This window comes from Gobio gobio (assembly GCF_949357685.1).
Source record: "Gobio gobio genome assembly, chromosome: 16".
NCBI lineage: Eukaryota > Metazoa > Chordata > Actinopteri > Cypriniformes > Gobionidae > Gobio > Gobio gobio.
The window spans coordinates 1,291,930-1,309,930 of NC_137109.1; the positions used below are offsets into that span (position 1 = coordinate 1,291,930).

An 18,001-nucleotide genomic window follows, 5' to 3' on the forward strand; every position below is an offset into this window, starting at 1 on the left:
GGAAGAATGTATAATTGGGTTTGAAGTTTTTTATCAGATAGAACAATTCAAGTTCGGGTGGGCAATGAATTGTCCCAAACTGTAAGTGTGTAGAACTGAACTCCCCAGGGAAGTGTGATAAGCCCTATATTATTTAATATCATGATTAATGATATATTTACATGCGAATATACAATAAAACAGAACACAAATATATTATGTGCATAAAATGATCATGTAATATAGATCATATATATGGCTTAGAGGGTTGCAAAGGTCAAGAGTTCCAGTGTCACATGTTGTGTTCATAACAAAATAATAAAATAAACATAAAAAGGATCATTAAAACAGTTATAATAAAAATTAAAAGAAATAAAAGCATGATATAGGTATAAAGTAATTAAAAGAGTAAAAAGATGCGGACGTAAAGTGACACAGTAAAAGCAGTAACAAAAAGAATTCAAAGAATAAAGAGATGATCCATTAAGATAAAGTGCCATCAGTGGGACGTACAGTGGCACAGAGCTCATTCAGTAAATGCTCAGCTAAACAGATGTGTTTTGAGTCTGGATCAGAATGTGGCTACTGTTGGAGCACATCTGATCTGTTCAGGAAGCTGGTTCAGCTACGGCTGGCATAAGAGCTAAAAGCAGACTCCTTGCTTGTATTTATAAACTCTTGGTATTTCTAACGGACTTGATCCTGATGATCTGAGTGATCTGTTGGGTTTGTATTCAGTGAGAATATCTGCAGTGTACTGAGGTCCTAGGCCATTGAGTGATTTATAGACAAGTAACAGTACTTTAACCCTCAGAGCCCGACGGCATCGCCCACGACGTAACACGGCTCCTCCGATAAATATTTATATTATTTCATGAAACTTTTATCGATTTTCTTACCGTTTTTTCCAGCAGAAAGCTAACGAGCTAGCCATCACGGGGGTGTCTTTGTAGCCTTTACAGAAGGTTTTCTATCCAGCCTGGAACATGTGCATATTTTTGGAGTTGTTCAGCAATAAATCAAAATGCTTACATCCAAGATTTATCCACTTGATGTCCATAATTTATACATTTTCCGCCATTTTTGCCGCTAGCTGCCATTTTGGATGAGGGTTTGACCAATGACAGGCTGATCCGTCATCCACGTTGGTGTGCGTCATTACGCATGAACCACAGCTCTGTTATTGTGGAGAGAGAGAGACGCACGGCAATAGTGTTGAGGAGAGAGAGAGAGACGCGCTGCAGTTTTGAGTAGTTTTGTGGAGAAAGTTTGAGGAAAAAGTTTGAGGAGAAGTTCCTGATAGGAACTGTTTTGAGGCTTGGCACCAGTAAATATCCAAAATCCAAAGAGGCCAAAAACGCCTGGACTTTTTTGGGAAAAATGTAAATAGTTTTGGTTCTGTATAAGTTCTCATGTTTATTCCTGAGTTCCAGAACTCCAAAGACTTGAACAAACTGTTTTCCAGAGGAAATATGCTTAGCTTTTATTTATTTTTGTGTGTTTTCAATAAATATTTGAGTGATTCAATTTCCGTTTTATGTTTTAATTTGTCTTTATGGTCTCAGGTGACATCAATGCAACACAAATATACTGACAGTGCAACTTGTCTTGAAAAAAAATAGGTGTGTCAATTGTCTGTGCACAACAGGGTTGATGTTTTACAAGCTTTTTTAGTAAATAAAACCAGGCGGAAAATTAATTTTAAAAATACCCTTAGGTCTTAAAGGGTTAAAATCAATTCTGAATGTAAGTGGAAGCCTGTGTAAAGACCTGAGTACGGGTGTGATATGGTCATATTCTCTGGTTCTGCTCAGCGTTCTGTCTAATGGTCTTTCTGGGAAGGCCAGTCAGGAGTTAATTACAATAGTCCACACTACTGGTGATGAAAGCATGAACGAGTTTCTCTAAGTCTTGTCTGGAGACAAAGCATCTTATTCTTGCAATATGCTTGAGATGATGATTTAGTTATTGCTTTTACTTGACTATTGAAACTAAGGTCCGACTCTAAAATCACACCAAGATTCCTGACTTGATTTTTAGTTTTTAGACCTCTAGTGTCAAGGTATGCGTTCACCTTGAGAATTTCATCTTTGTTTCCAAATGCAGTGAGTTCAGTTTTGTCTTTGTTAAACTGAAGAAAGTTTTGGCACATCCAGTTGTTAACTTCATCAATGCATTTGCACAGGGAGTCGATGGGGCTGTAGTCATTAGTGCTAAGTAGATCTGGGTGTCGTCAGCATAGCTGTGATTTGGCAATTTGGTTCTCTCTCATGATTTGGCTCAGTGGGAGCATGTACAGGTCCCAGAAAGAAGTGATGAATGTTCCACTTCTAGCAGATCTGCTTCTAAACAGTTAAACACACTTTTTAAAAAAGAAGTGGGAAGTGTGTCGAGGGAGCAAGTTGATGTTTTGGTGCTGTACAGTTTCTTCCAAAATTTTACCATCAATTACCTCAAAATCAGACATAGTGACTAATAGAGTCTGTCTGACCTCAGCACAACATGAGGATATACTGATCACCTGTCTGCTATTATTGATTTATATCAAATCAAAACTTATCATATTGTAAATGAAAATGTCATTGAATCAACATTGAAATGAACAATGCCCTCATAAATATTGCTGTAAGCGGCCTCCACTTCATTCCTTATTCTCTCAAGGGAATATTTACTGTCAAAGTGAATATTTTTTCTTCTGCTGTCTTTAGTGGGAACTAACGCGTTGAGTTCTATGATTTCCTCAAAGACTCTCATCTTCTATGCATTGTGTGTCGGGGGTTAGACATGCGCAGGCCGTTCTCACTGAACCCGAGTGCTGCCCACACTGCTCTCTTTCCCCGTTAAGGGTATTAGAGCGTAGAATGTGAGTCATGGGGAAGATCCAAGCTTTTCTGCACCATTCATGGAGAAAGACGGGCCTGCTCAGCAAACCCAGTAAAGCTGGGGACTTAATGGACCAAATCTCTCCCCAACTTCCCCTTCTCTTTGAATCAGACCCTTTGGCGGGGGATAAAGAGGAGGAGGAAGCTGATGAGATGATTGCTCATCTCTTGGAGACGCAGATGCAATTCTCCCTCCTAATCTCTCCTCCAGACCCAGCAGTGCGACAGGTGAGTCTGTCTGGTTGGGAGAGTTGAGAGAATCTGGACGTGAGACGGTGAGTTTACACACACACACTCAGACGTGAGGTCAGGTGCTGGGGTATTGCTGAAAGACATCAGAGGCAGACGGTGGGTGATAACTCCACTCCATTAAGGGTTTAGAGGACTCTTCCAGACCTAGCAGTGCAACAGGTGAGTCTCCTCATACAGGGAGACTTGGACCGTATTTAAATGTGTAGGAGAGCAGCTGCTAACTCTCTATGGACTGGCCATCACAACAGAAGGAACCAAACTATCACACTCTATCACTGCAAGCCTCAAATAAAGCATAAGGCATGAAAAAGGAGAAGGCCATGACTTGAGCGAGGAGTTAAAAACCTTAATGATCCTAGACACATTAATAAATAAAATCAGTGTCTCTGCTAAAGACAACAAATATCACGCAGTGGCTATGCCAATAATTTCAGGGGAGGGGGAGTTTGGATTTAATAAAGTCAAAATAGGGGCATCAATTATAGCAGAACAAAGACAATATACTGTATATCTGAGCATTAACAGACACAGAGCTAACTTAATATTCAATACAACAGAAAACAAATATATTCTGTGCATAAAATATGAGATCATTTAAAAATATCGCATTCAAATATCACATTGTAGACTTTATATCATATGATACATTTATGTGCTATACTTGACAATCACATTTATGATTAGAAACATTTGAATCATTATGGATGAATCATTATGGATGAATCATTATGGATGGATGGTAAGATGGCGCCGCCGTGTTCGGTTGCCGTTCAGGTCGCTCCGCTAAGACTTTGCTTTTATTTATTATTCTACTCTCTTTTACTCTCTATTTTTTTCAACGGATCATCTGCTTTGATCTGTTACGACAGCAAAACACTTCTGGAAATTGGTTACCGCTACACTGACCTGTTTCAGGACACTTTCTCCAATCTTCCATCTGATATTCGCCGGGACGCCGAGTTGAACAATGGCCACTCGAGTCGACGGCGAAGATTCAAAAAACACCGCGGGAAACGCGCTGGGATCCGCAACAGACTGAGAAAAAGAGCATTCAGTCCTCTCCCGAGCATTTTGCTCGCAAATGTCCAATCCTTGGAGAATAAGATGGACGATCTTAGAGCCAGGATAAGTTTTCAACGGGACATGAGAGACTGCAACATCTATTGTCTGTCCGAAACATGGCTCACGCCAGCGGTCCCGGATACAGCCGTGACGCCGTCCGAGAACTTCTCTGTTTTTCGGATGGACAGAACAGCCGAGGCCGGGAAATCTAAAGGCGGTGGAGTGTGTTTCATGATAAACAAGAAATGGTGCGATCCTAGGAACATCTCCATTCTTTCGCGATCCTGCTCGCCTCACTTGGAACATTTAACTCTCATGTGCCGGCCTTTCTACCTACCGAGGGAGTTTTCCTCGGTCATCGCCACTGCCGTTTATATTCCACCACAGGCAGACACGGGGCTGGCTTTATCTGCCCTCCATGATGTGACCAGCGGCTTCATAAACAAACACCCCGACGCTGCTTTCATCGTTGCGGGTGATTTTAACAAAGCAAACCTAAAGAAAGTATTGCCAAACTTTCACCAGCATGTCTCCTGTCCCACACGAGGAGCAAACACACTGGATCATTGCTACTCTCCGTTTAAGAACGCCTACAAAGCTCGTTCACAGCCAGCTTTTGGCAAATCGGACCATGCCGGCATTTTTCTCACACCGGAATATAAACAAAGGCTCGTTCAAGAGCCCCCGGTGAGGAGGGAAGTCAAACGCTGGTCATCCCATTCAGAGATCACGCTACAGGCAGCTCTTGATGACGTCGACTGGGACATGCTCCGCGCGAGTTCTGAAGACGTCAGCGAGTTCACAGAAGTGGCGCTCTGCTTTATCAACACACTGACAGAGCAAGCCACACAAACAATAACTATAACGTCCTTCCCTAATCAGAAACCGTGGGTGGACAGTTCAATCCGCACTGCAGTAAACACGCGCACTATCGCTTACAATGCCGGTCTCCTAACGGGGGATATGAGGGAGTACAAAGCTTCATGTTACGCCCTCCGGCGCGCCGTTAAAGCCACAAAACTCCGATATAAAGACCGAGTGGAATCTCATTTCCAACTCAACGACTCCCGGCGGATGTGGCAGGGACTGAGGACCATCTGTGCTTTTGGAACTAAATCCTCTGCAGAGGTGAGAGCTGATCCGTTGCTGGTGAACGAGTTAAACTCTTTCTACGCTCGCTTTGATGGTAATCGCGGCAGCGCGACTCCGGCGAGTGACGCGTCAGAGAGAGTCCCTCAGAGCAGCAACAGTCACGTGATCTCTGTCTCGGAGGACGAGGTTCGGAGGGCACTCAAACGTGTGGATGTCAGGAAAGCTGCTGGGCCGGATGGTATTTCAGGTCGTGTTCTGCGGTCCTGTGCTGATCAGCTCGCAGGGCTCTTTACATCCATATTTAACGAGTCCCTTGCTACATCTGTTGTCCCCACCTCCTTCAAACGATCCTCCATCATCCCTGTACCTAAGATCAGTAAACCCTCTTGCCTAAATGACTATCGTCCAGTGGCTCTCACATCTTTAGTCATGAAGGTCTTTGAGAGACTCATTAAAAACAACATTTGCTCCTCCATTCCTGACACTTTGGACCCTCTTCAGTTTGCCTATCGTCCCAATAGATCGACTGAAGATGCCATCTCTCACGTCCTTCACTCCTGCCTCACTCACATCGACAGCAAAAGTGGGAACTATGTCAGGCTGCTATTTATTGACTATAGCTCAGCCTTTAACACCATAGTTCCCATTAAGCTAACACACAAACTCCTGGATCTAGGCCTGAATTCTTCTCTCTGCCTCTGGATTGAAGATTTCCTCACTGGCAGACCCCAGGCGGTGAGAGTAGGCCAGTTCACCTCCACCTCCATCACCCTGAGTGTTGGAGCTCCACAGGGCTGTGTGCTGAGTCCCCTGCTCTACTCTCTCTACACCCATGACTGTTTGTCCACACACAGCTCCACCTCTATCATCAAGTTTGCTGATGATACTGTTGTCCTGGGTCTCATCTCCAACAACAATGAGACGGCATACTTGGACGAAGTGGAGCAACTGACATCAAGGTGCCAGGACAACTGTCTCTCTCTGAATGTTAACAAGACCAAAGAACTGATTGTGGACTTCAGGAAGAGACAGCATCGGTCATACTCCCCTCTCATGATCAGCGGGACACCGGTAGAGAGAGTGAACAGCTTCAAATACCTGGGTGTGAACATCTCCGAGGATCTGACCTGGACTTCACACATCCAGACACAGGTGAAAAAAGCCAGGCAAAGACTGTACCACCTGCGCCAGCTGAGGAAATTCAGGGTTTCACCAGCCATCCTGAAAACTTTCTATCGAGGGGCGATAGAAAGTGTCCTGACTCAGTGCATCACAGCGTGGTACGGGAACAGCACCAGTCACGATTGCAAAGCCCTGCAAAGAGTGGTGCGCTTATCCGAGCGCATCTCAGGCTCAGCTCTCCCGTCTCTGCAGGACACCTACACCAAACGCTGCAGAGGTAGAGCTACTAAAATCATCAGAGACATTAATCACCCTGCAAACTCTCACTTCACCCTGCTGCCATCTGGTAAGCGCTTCCGTAGCCTGATGGCAAAGACTGAAAGACTCAGGAGGAGTTTCTTCCCCCAGGCCATCAGACTCCTGAACTCAGTCACGTGACTTCACTTCACCCCGCACACGCATAAACATCCAGTTTTTTAACATTAACATCCACATACTGCCATTGCACTGCACTTTACGTTCCTATTGTTACTGCGTAACAACCTGTAATAAACCTGTTTGCACATCATACTCCTGTTTACACATCCATTATACTTCTTTATATATTTAAATATATATATTTTATGTTAACCACTTACTTAACCACTTAACCACTTATATTATTTTTAAGTCTACAGTTTATCTCACTTATCATATCCACTTATTTTATATTTTTATATTTTTATTTTTATATTTTTATTTTTATCTTATTTCCTATTTTTATCTTTTACTTGATTTATTTATAATTCTACTTATGTTAATACTTTTTATTCTAATTTTATTCTATTTCTATTTAAATTTCCCCTTGTGTTTCTTGTAACTGTTATTTGCACTGTCCATGGAGCGGACCTGTTTACATTTCACTGCCAGTTGTATATTGTGTATATAACTGTGTATGTGACAAATAAAACTCTTGAATCTTGAATCTTGAATGAGTTCAATCAAAGATTATTATATTTGTAGGCCTGATACTGAAGAGCCTGAAGATTTCTGCTGACAGACTCATCTGAGCTCTTCCTCTGTTCCTCCTTTACATAAAACAAAACCATCATTTGGCTGAGCACTAAACCAACATTAATCCTCAATATCACATGTTTCTGATACGCATGCTAACACACACGCTGCTTTATTTAACTAGTCTGAGTCTCTTCCAGCTGTATGAGACACATTTACACATTAATCACACATTTATTTCTCCTCATAGACACAGTAGTGAGGCTCTTCTGTGATCACCTGATGCTTTCTGATCCTCTCATGGCCATTTCAGAGATTTAAACCATGATGTAAACGATCCATCATCTTAATCTAGTCTGTAAGGAGGAACCAGAAGATAAAACAATCAGTGTTCAGTGAAACAAAGTGCAATTACTTATATTTTAATGACTGTTTTTGAGTAAAAAGAAGTGACATTAAATTCCTGTAATCAGATTAATTACTGACTTTACATTATCCTGCAGAGATATTCCTCAAACAATATTTGTGCATTAAATACTCTAGATTAAAAACATGAATGACGTTCATATGTGTGTGAGTGTGTGTGTGTGTGTGTGTGTGTGTGTGTGTGTGTGTGTGTGTGTGTGTGTGTGTGTGACTGCAGAAGGACCTGCGACTCCTATTGAGTCACTGTAAAGGAGAAACACATGCTAATGAGTGTACGGCGTATGGAATAAACCACAGCGAGCAAACACAAATGTTATCTTCAGTTCAAACCTGTCAGTTAAACTTCCACTAGTTAAAGCCGTTTGCCCTCTAGTTTACACATGTTTGTAGGGCTCTTAGTAAATCACTGACAGTAAAGTGAGTGTAAAGTAGTGTGACGTGTTGCTTGTCACAGTAAAAACACACTCGAGACAGAGACGTTTCTCATGTGAGGCTGGAAGGCTGTGAGCTGAAGCTGAACTGATTTTAGCAGCGTTTTCCTACAATCTGACCAAGTCTATTTTCAGACTGAAATGATTCTCTATTACTGACACAGTTAATAAAGCAGGTGTTGCTGTGTAAAGCTGTGACTGTGTGCTTTTGTTCTCTTTCCTCCTTTGTGTTAAACATTTTAATCAACTTTACATTTTGTTCTCACACAAACCCTTTGTTGCAATAAAGCTGAATGATAATTTCCTCTCATGAATATTTGAAAGGTTTGTTCTCATATCAGAGGTAAATGAAGCTCTCTTTAATATCACAGTGATGTTTCCTCACCTCAGGACACAGTTTGAGTCTCGTAGCTCGTCTCTGAGCCGCTGCTTTGAGTCTCCGATATTATTGAGTGTCAGATCAAGCTCTTTTAAAAACTGCAGTGCTTTTGAGTTAGTCAAAGACTGAGTTAAAGAAGAAACATCTGTAATGCCACAGTTCTGTAGACTAGAAAGACACAAACAGAGGAAGAGAGATTATCTTACAAACAAATCATTAAGATGAAGAATTTTACACAAATATAATGTAAATTCAGGCTCTTCATGAGATATTGAGAATAAAGTGTTTAGTTTAAACTGTTAAAGTGATTTTAAGCATTTTCTTTCTTGTATGTGAATGTGACTGACCTCAATCTCTCCAGTTTACAGTGTGAATCCTTCAGTACGGCACATAAGGGCTTCACTCCTGTGTTTCCTAGTTTATTCCAGCTCAGGTCCAGCTCTCTCAGGTGTGATGGGTTTGATTTCAGAGCTGAAGTCAGGATGAGACTCTGTTTCTCTGTAATACTGCAGACACTCAGACTGAAGACAGAAAGAGAAAATGACTCAGATCTGTGATGACAGGGCTCTTGCAGGTTTCAGAAAGTCAAATTTAAGACCTTTTTAAGACATTTTAAGACCATAAAGATTGAAATTTAAGACCTATACAATGCATTACCAAAATTATTTAAATCAAAGAAATAATAAAAAAAGCAATAAAGCAATGACATTAGTAACCCTCCACAGCCAACAACGTGCCAAATGCCCAAAACCTTAGGCCCAAATTTTTTTTATTTTTTTTTATTTATCCTTTGTTTTACCAGGGTAGTCACATTGAGACAGTAGTCTCTTTTTCAAGTGAGCCCTGGCCAAGAAAAGGCAGCACATAGCTAAAAAAGACATAAAAACAGAGATGGACACAACATAAAAAACATAAATACAATTTACAAGTAAGAATATGCAGGCTGTAAACAACAAAAAGTCTAGACACACTCACATGTATGATGTAAAGTGTCTGCCAGATATGACTTGAAATCAGAAATGGAAATAAACATGTTTAGTTTCAGTTCTTTCTGTAGTGCGTTCCAGGTTGACGGAGCATTGTAACGATAGGCTGTTTTACCAAATTCGGAGTGAACAGTAGGCACATTTAAAAGTATGCTATTGTTAGACCTGAGGTTATATCTATTGTTTGTTGCCAATGAGAATACTGATAAATATGATGGTAATGATCCAGTAATTGCTTTATAAATGAAAATCAACCAATTGCGTTGTCTGCGTATAGACAGTGGTAACCAACCAGATAAGCTGTACAAATTGCAGTGGTGTGTGTTATAGTCGACTTTTGTTATAAATCGTAGTGCTGAATGGTAGACAGAATCCAGTGAACGCAATACAGACTTTGAGGCATGCATATAGATAATGTCGCCATAATCCAGAACAGATAAAAATGTGGCTGCTACAAGTTCTTTTCTAGCTTTCAAATTAAAACAAGCCTTATTTCTAAAAAAGAAACCTAGCTTTACTCTAAGTTTCTTTACCACATGCATAACATGAGAATTAAAAGAAAGATTTTCATCCAATAAAAAACCTAGATATGTGTAGCATGACACCTTCTCTATTTCCTGTCCCTGTGCGGTTACAATTGGAGTTAGAGATTTTACTTTGGACTTGGAGTGTGTAAACAACATGTGTTTGGTTTTTTTAGCATTAAGCACTAACTTTAATCTCCTTAAATTTTCTTGCAAGACTGTGAAAGCCTCCTGCAGTTTCACTAACGCCTCACATGGAGAGGGTGCAGTGCAATAGATGATGGTGTCATCCGCATAAAGGTGTACATTAGCATTTACACGTTCAGAAATAGAATTAATGTAGATGGTAAACAAAAGTGGCCCTAAGATGGAGCCTTGTGGAACCCCAATTGTAATTGCAGCCTTCCCTGATGTAATACTATCACATGTAACACATTGAAACCTACCAGTAAGATAGTTTTTAAACCAATTTACGGCATTTGATGACACCCCAATTTTAACTAGACATTTTAAAAGAATGCTGTGATCCACTGTATCAAAAGCCTTAGAAAGGTCAATAAACAATCCTGCACATGAGTTTTTGCAATCAATGGCAGACACAATGTCATCAATTACTTTAGTGGCTGCCGTGACGGTGCTATGCAGTTTTCTCTCCTGCCCTCCGGCAGGCGTTTCAGGATCCACCGGACCAGGACCAGCAGACTAAAGAACAGTTTTTTCCCCAGAGCTGTCTCTTTACTGAACTCAAACCCCGTTGATCCACTTCCCTCATAAACTGCGAACTCTCCTACCTCACATCTGCCTTCACTTTGTTATTTGCACTACCGACTGTTTATTACAGTAACAACTGTTTACTTATGCATTCTGCACCACCATACCGTAACTGGATTATGCTCATCTGCACTGCCGACTGTATTTACAGTAACAATGTTTACATTTGCATTTTGCACCGTACTTCTAACTGGAATATGCAACCACTTTCCACTGCACTTTTACACTTTCTTTCGGATAGCTCTGTCCATAATTTATTGTACTAACTTAATCCACTGCTATATTCCTCATATTAGCCTAACATATTATTGTATACCTCTAACTGTAAAATTCTGTTCAAGTAATAACCGTCTGTATATTTATTCATAGTACATAGTCACCTGTAAATTCTGTTTATAGTAATAGCCATCTGTATATTATATTCATAGTACATACTCACCTGTAAATTCTGTTTATAGTAATAGCCATCTGTATATTATATTCTAGTACATATTCTCCTGTAAATTCTGTTTATAGTAATAGCCATCTGTATATTTATTCACTGTATATATTCATCTGTAAATTCAGTTCTACTTATAGTAATAACCATCTCTCTACTTATACATATTTATATATATTCAGAACATTTTTATGTCCTGCACTTACGCAACCATTGTATATCCTGCACTTGCTGCTATTGCACTTCTGGTTAGACCTAAACTGCATTTCGTTGCCTTGTACTTGTACTTGTGTAATGACAATAAAGTTGAATCTAATCTAATCTAATGCCCCTTCCTGAAGCCTGACTGAAAGGGGGTGAGGATACAATTGCAGGTTAAAAACTCTTTTAATTGTTCACTGACTAATTCCTCAAATATCTTAGCCAGTACTGATAATTTAGATATAGGGCGATAATTGTCCAATAATGTGGGGTCCCCACTTTTAAAAAGAGGTATCACATGTGCTGCTTTCCAGGATTCAGGAATAACATTTTGTTCCAAAGACAAATTAAAAATCTGAGCGAGTGGTTTGGCAATAATATCAGCTGCAAGCTTCAGGAGCGATGGATCAAGCCCATCCGGTCCAGCTGACTTTCTACAGTTTACACATTTCAATTTTGACAGGACCATTTTCCTTGTAAATGGCTGAAAAGAGAAAGTGTTAACATTACCAACATTTGGGACCTGTGTGTCCAAGGGTTGATTTGGCATTGACTTGAAAAGATGCCCAGCAGAGGCAAAGTGCTGATTAAAGGAGTCCACTATCTCATTTTTATCTGTGATTTGTCTAGAATCAACACTTATTTGCTTTGGTAAACTTGATGATGAGGAGTTAGATTTTAAAGATTTAATAGTTTTCCAAAATTTAGCTGGATTATGCATATTTCTGGTTGTCTCATCTAGATAAAACTGTGCTTTAGCTTTACGTATCTGTGCTATACATTTGTTTCTTAGGCATCGGAAGATGGACCAATCATTTTCTAAGCCAGATTTCCTTGCCCTTGCCCAGGCCAGGTCCCTCTCATGTAGCAGAGAGGATAATGCATCAGAAAACCAAGGGTTATCCCTCCCTTTAACCTTGAACCTCCTTAGCGGTGCATGTTTATTTAAAACTCCCATAAATAGACCCTTAAAATAAGTCCATGCCAAATCAACATCAGGAATGAATGATATTCTATTCCAATCACAATGATAAATATCATGAATGAAAGCTTGTTGGTCAAAGGTCTTAAAGTGTCGTTTCTCCACTATTCTTGAAGGTGTTTTCACAGGTTTACAATTCCTAATAATCCCAATAGCACAGTGATCACTTATGTAATTTGGGAAAATACCAATCTGTGTACATTTATAAGGTCGGTTTACTAAAATAATATCAATTAACGTGGATTTATTTAGATTTTTTGTGTTTGGGCGAGTTGGAGTATTTACTACTTGTGTTAAATTAACAGAATCACAGTAAGCCTTTAAGTCCTTTGAATCATCTTTCATCCAGTCCCAATTTAAATCACCAAGCAGAATTATTTCTTTGTGATTTACAATATCTGTAAGCACGGCTGAGAGTGTTGATAATGTTTCTTTAAGAGCTGACGGGGGCCTATAACAACAAGCAACAGTCAAACTGGTAGTTCCTAATTTCAGATCAATAGCCAGCAATTCAAAACATTTTGTGATACTCATAGCCTTCAATAGAGTGGTATGATACTTAGACTTCACGTAAATAACCACGCCTCCTCCCTTACTCTTCCTATCCGCACGAAATACATTGTATCCTCTAATCGCAATATCATTATCACTAACAGATTTTTTTAGCCACGTTTCCGATAAGACAAAAATGTCTGCATTTGTCGAATTTGCCCATATCCTAACAAAATCTATCTTTGGCACAAGACTACGGATATTTAAATGTAAAATTTTCAAGCCAGATCTATTAGCGAAATCTCCTGGTGTGTATAAACATTCAGGCTCGGGTCCTAGGTTTGGCTTGACATTTCCAGCCAGCAGTAACATCAGTATAATAAAACGACGTTTCCAGACATGCTTTAAAATATCATCTCGTTTGATTGCACAATGCTGAATGAGACATGATCTTTGTCCAAACATTATAAAATTGTCTCTAATCAGACTCAAACAAACAAGGGAAAGATGAATATCAGGTTCATGGATGAAAAGTTCGGCGCAATACTCCTGTTTTGGAGTGTGTGTGTGTAGTGTGTTCTTTGACGAAATGTATGTAGTGTATCGCAAAGACGTCGGAAAGTCCTTGTGATACGCACAGGTTGAAAAATTCAGATCTAAAGTAAAAAGTAACAACCAGATTACCTGTAGAGTTCCCATGATGGGGAGTAGCTTGCCTACGGGAGACCAGGAAGAATTCAGCAGGCAGTTTCGCAGGTATGTCCACAAACGCTTGTAAACGACGGTGTAGCTTAGGCTATTGGGTGTTTGTCCATAAGCCTAGCGCGACAATATGGGAATTGTGGTAGGAAAGGGGAATATGGAATGGGTAAGGGGAAATGTGTACTTGTTGTTTGGACTGAAGTAGGCGCGTTTGTAATAAGAGCGTTTGTAATAAGTTTTCAACCACCGAAGCCTGGAGCACTTAGCTGCAGGAGGTTTAGATGCTGCCCGCAGCCGACTGTAACGCAGAGTTTCAAATTACATAAAACAGACTGGGTATAGGCATAGATCGTGTCCACAAACAGTCAGTTTAAAATAACGTTGAACAAGACAAACAGGACAGAGACGGGAGAGAGGAGAGACATGCTGCCATCTTGGGCTGTGAAAATGAAAATAGGCTAAAACAAACTTGCCCTCAAATAGAATAGATTATAAAACAGCATATTAATAGCCTAATAGAGATTGAACAGGGGATGCACTAGGGAGAGAGGATAAACTAGGGATGCACGATTTGGGGAAGATATCTAATTGCGATTATTCTGGTTAAAATGCAATTTTTTTTTTTTTTTTTTTTTTTTTTACAAATTAAAAGTGTATGCATATAACATTTTATATATTAATGTTTATATATTAACGAGACTAATAATAATGATTATATTCAATAAATACAAATATTTAACAAAATTAGAAATATTACTATTACAATAACATTTTAATTATTAAAAAAAATAAAAAATAGAGTATTTAAGAATAAATATAACAATATAATAATAATACTAATAAAATAACATTTATATTTTACAGAAAACTTATTTTACAAAAAAAAACCTGCTGGGTTACCTGTTAATATGCAGACAGCCTATGACTAAAAATCATTAGAAAGGTCTAAAGATTTATTGTAAAAAATTAATAAAATAATTAAGAAATTCTGTGCTTTTTATCTGTGATATCAATTTCTTAAAGTCTATGTATTTAATATGAAATATGAGCCTCTTATGCATCCACTGTGGGGCAAAAACTGTACATTGGAGAAAAACATATGGGTTGTCATATAAATTTATTTAGAGAGAAGTATTATTTTTCATATTTGGTTACCCAAACGTTTCATTCATACTGGAAGCCAGAGGGCGCCCTCGAGCAGAAACTCCACATTTCCCTCAGAGAAGTCATCCTTAGCCCTAATGTGAAGCTAGCGATGTAGGATAAACTGAAGATAGAAACGCTTTGACTGATAACGAAAGACAATAAACACGACTGCATCAAGCTATGGTGTATTTGAGTTCTTCAAGCCTTCACTATTGTCATAATAATAAGGTATGCAGTGCTGATTGAGTGCAGACTTTATCACTGTTTAGAATAATATAAAACAATGCATGTCTGCCTCATTCTGTCCAGAAAAATACAACGTTATTAAATGTAGACGTATTTTGCGGGCAGGTAATTGCATTTATCACGGGATTTGTAGTTTTATCACCGAGTACGTGTACCAACACCCCCAGAAAGAACTACAACACCCCGAACGAACGCTCTGAGGGCCGAGCAAAGACTCTAGAGCGCCGCTTTGAGATCCGCTTTCGCCATTCGATACTTTTTTGCTTCAGTGTAACGTTAATAACTTTCTGCAGCCAGCATTTCTGGAAATGAACGAGGATAACACTTTTTTTAAGACCTAACTAAATTAAATTTAAGACCTCTGGCGAAAATCTGGCCGTTTTTAAGACGTTTTAAGGCCTTAAATTTAAAAAAAATTATTTTAGACATTTTAAGACTTTTTAAGACCCCGCGGGAACCCTGGATGATCATCCCATTGACTTTCATTGACGGAATGTTCAGATGAGCCAAGACTATTCAAACTCCAACTGTCAAAATTCAAAATGTGACAGTTGGAGAGGCTCGTCAGACTCCATTAACAGCCATTCTACAGTGTGTGTGTGTGTGTGTGTGTGTGTGTGTGTGTGTGTGTGTGTGTGTGTGTGTGATGGGTAGGTTTAGGGGTAGGGGCAGTGTGTGTGTGTGTGTGTGTGTGTGTGTGTGTGTGTGTGTGTGTGTGTGTGTGTGTGTGTGTGATGGGTAGGTTTAAGGGCAGGGGCAGTGTGTGTGTGTGTGTGTGTGTGTATGATGGGTAGGTTTAGGGGCAGGGGCAGTGTGTGTACTTGTCTACCTATCTAACAGGGGACCTTGGTGTCGTAACACACTCACTAACAGGGGACCTCTGAGCCAAGAGGGGACATTTTTCAGGTCCCCTGTTGGTCTTGCTTTAAATCATGTTAAAATCAAGTAAAAACACTAAAAAAACACTCTGGTAATTTTTTTAAAACTTATGACCAAGTGGGGACCTAAGTGTGTGTGTGTGTGTTTAAGGTCATACTCAGCAGCTCCCCTGTAGGCTGGAGCAGGAACTGTAAGGGCTCTTAAACACACGTCGTTCACACACACTCCTCTATTGTTTGAATGGCCTGCTGTCCCAGTGAGACTCTGCTGTTTAACAGGCTGCTTACTAAAGGAACACTTGGGGTTACTTGACTGTAACCCTGTTCCCTGATAAAGCGGAACGAGATGCTGCATAAGCTTATGCAAATGGGGATGTCTTTGACATAACCAGCTGTGAAAATAGTGTGAAAACACGTCAATGAAATTGACCCGGGAGGTATTTATAGCCTCGGCTGGTGACGTCATAGGCGCACCTGCTGCACGAGGCTATAAATAGATGAGCTTCAGCTGGAGCAAACCAGATCTTCTTTGTTTGAAGACCAGTCCTGAAGCATCATCAGCACGGCCTAGCAATGCAGCATCTCGTTCCGCTTTATCAGGGAACAGGGTTACAGTCAAGTAACCCCAAGTGTTCCCTTTCAAAAGCTACACTCAATGCTGCATAAGCTTGTGCAAATGGGAACGAGAATACCCACGCCGCCGTGCTTGATGGTGCCTGGACCCCTTACGGTTGTGTAGGTGTGCACAAGAACGCAAGAAGCCTCGGCATTAGCCTGTGATATCGACTCAAGGACATGAGAGTCGATATCACATGAGTGGCATGAGCATCCAAGCTATAAAGTCTTATGAATGTGTGCGGAGAGGACCAACCTGCCGCATCACAAACACTTTGTAAGGGAGCACCCCTTGCTAACACAGTAGAAGAGGCGACTCCCCTGGTGGAGTGAGCCCTTAATCCTATAGGCGAAGCTTGACCGCGCGCCTCATAGGCAAGAGCAGTAGCATCCCTGACCCAATGTGACATTGTTTGATGGTGGCAGAACCTCTGTTACGGCCCCCATGGCAAACAAACAGTTGCTCTGACTTACGCCACTGGCTAGTGCGGTGGACGTAGGCCTGAAGAGCATGGACTGGACACAGTCTATGAAGTTTCTCCTGATCCGGCGTTGTGAACGGCAGAGGGCAGAAGGTTTCAAGAGTGACAGGATGTACAGTCGACAAAGGAACCTTAGGCAGGTAGTCAGGGAGGGGATGCAAAATCACTTTCACCAAACCTGGGGCAAAGTCTAAGCAGGATGGCGATATTGACAGAGCCTGCATGTCCCCAATTCTTTTCAGAGAAGTTATAGCCATAAGAAAAACCATCTTTAGAGTCAGAAGTTCGTAAGACGCTGATTCTAGAGGTTCAAAGGGGGTCTCAACCAGACCCTCGAGGGCTAAAACTAAGTCCCATGAAGGGATCTTGGCTCTTAATGGAGGCCACAACTGCCTGGCACAACAAAGTGAGCAGGCAGAAGATGCCTCCCAAGCGGCACCCCATCCACCAGGGCATGGCAAGCCAAAAGAGCGGCCACATAAACCCTGAGAGAGGAGGGGCAAGCTAATGTTTCAAAGGGGGTCTCAACCAGACCCTCGAGGACTAAAGCTAAGTCCCATGAAGGGATCTTGGTTCTAACAGGTGGCCTCAACCGCCTACCCCACGAATGAAGCGAGCGAGTAGAGGATGTCTCCCGAGCGCCACCCCATCCACCAAGGTGTGGCAAGCCGAAAAAGCGGCCACATGAACCCTGAGAGTTGAGGGACAGGTGCCTGATGACAACTTTTCTTGCAGAAAATCCAGAACTGAAGTTACCTGGCAGTTGACTGAATCTACATTGTGTCGTACACCACCTTTCAAAGACACCCCATTTATTAGCATAAACTTTCCGAGTGGAGGAAGCTCTAGCACTTAGGATGGTCTCAATAACTGCGTGTCCCTCAGTTGGTGCCCTTCAGGGGCCAAACATGAAGGTTCC

At 40.8% G+C, this 18,001-nt stretch overlaps 1 protein-coding gene across 1 annotated transcript in view; it reads right to left on the minus strand.

Annotated features, from left to right (window-relative positions):
* Positions 1-7,157: 7,157 nt before the first annotated feature.
* Positions 7,158-18,001, minus strand: part of LOC307139810 (uncharacterized protein) — a 72,651-nt gene continuing 61,807 nt past the window's right edge. Inside the window, exons 18-20 of the mRNA XM_079838914.1 lie at positions 8,966-9,139; positions 8,625-8,786; positions 7,158-7,738 (exon numbers count right to left, since the gene is read on the minus strand). Coding sequence (XP_079695040.1) covers positions 7,729-7,738; positions 8,625-8,786; positions 8,966-9,139 — 346 coding nt within the window. The 3' untranslated portion in view covers positions 7,158-7,728. The remainder of the gene's footprint in view (positions 7,739-8,624; positions 8,787-8,965; positions 9,140-18,001) is intronic.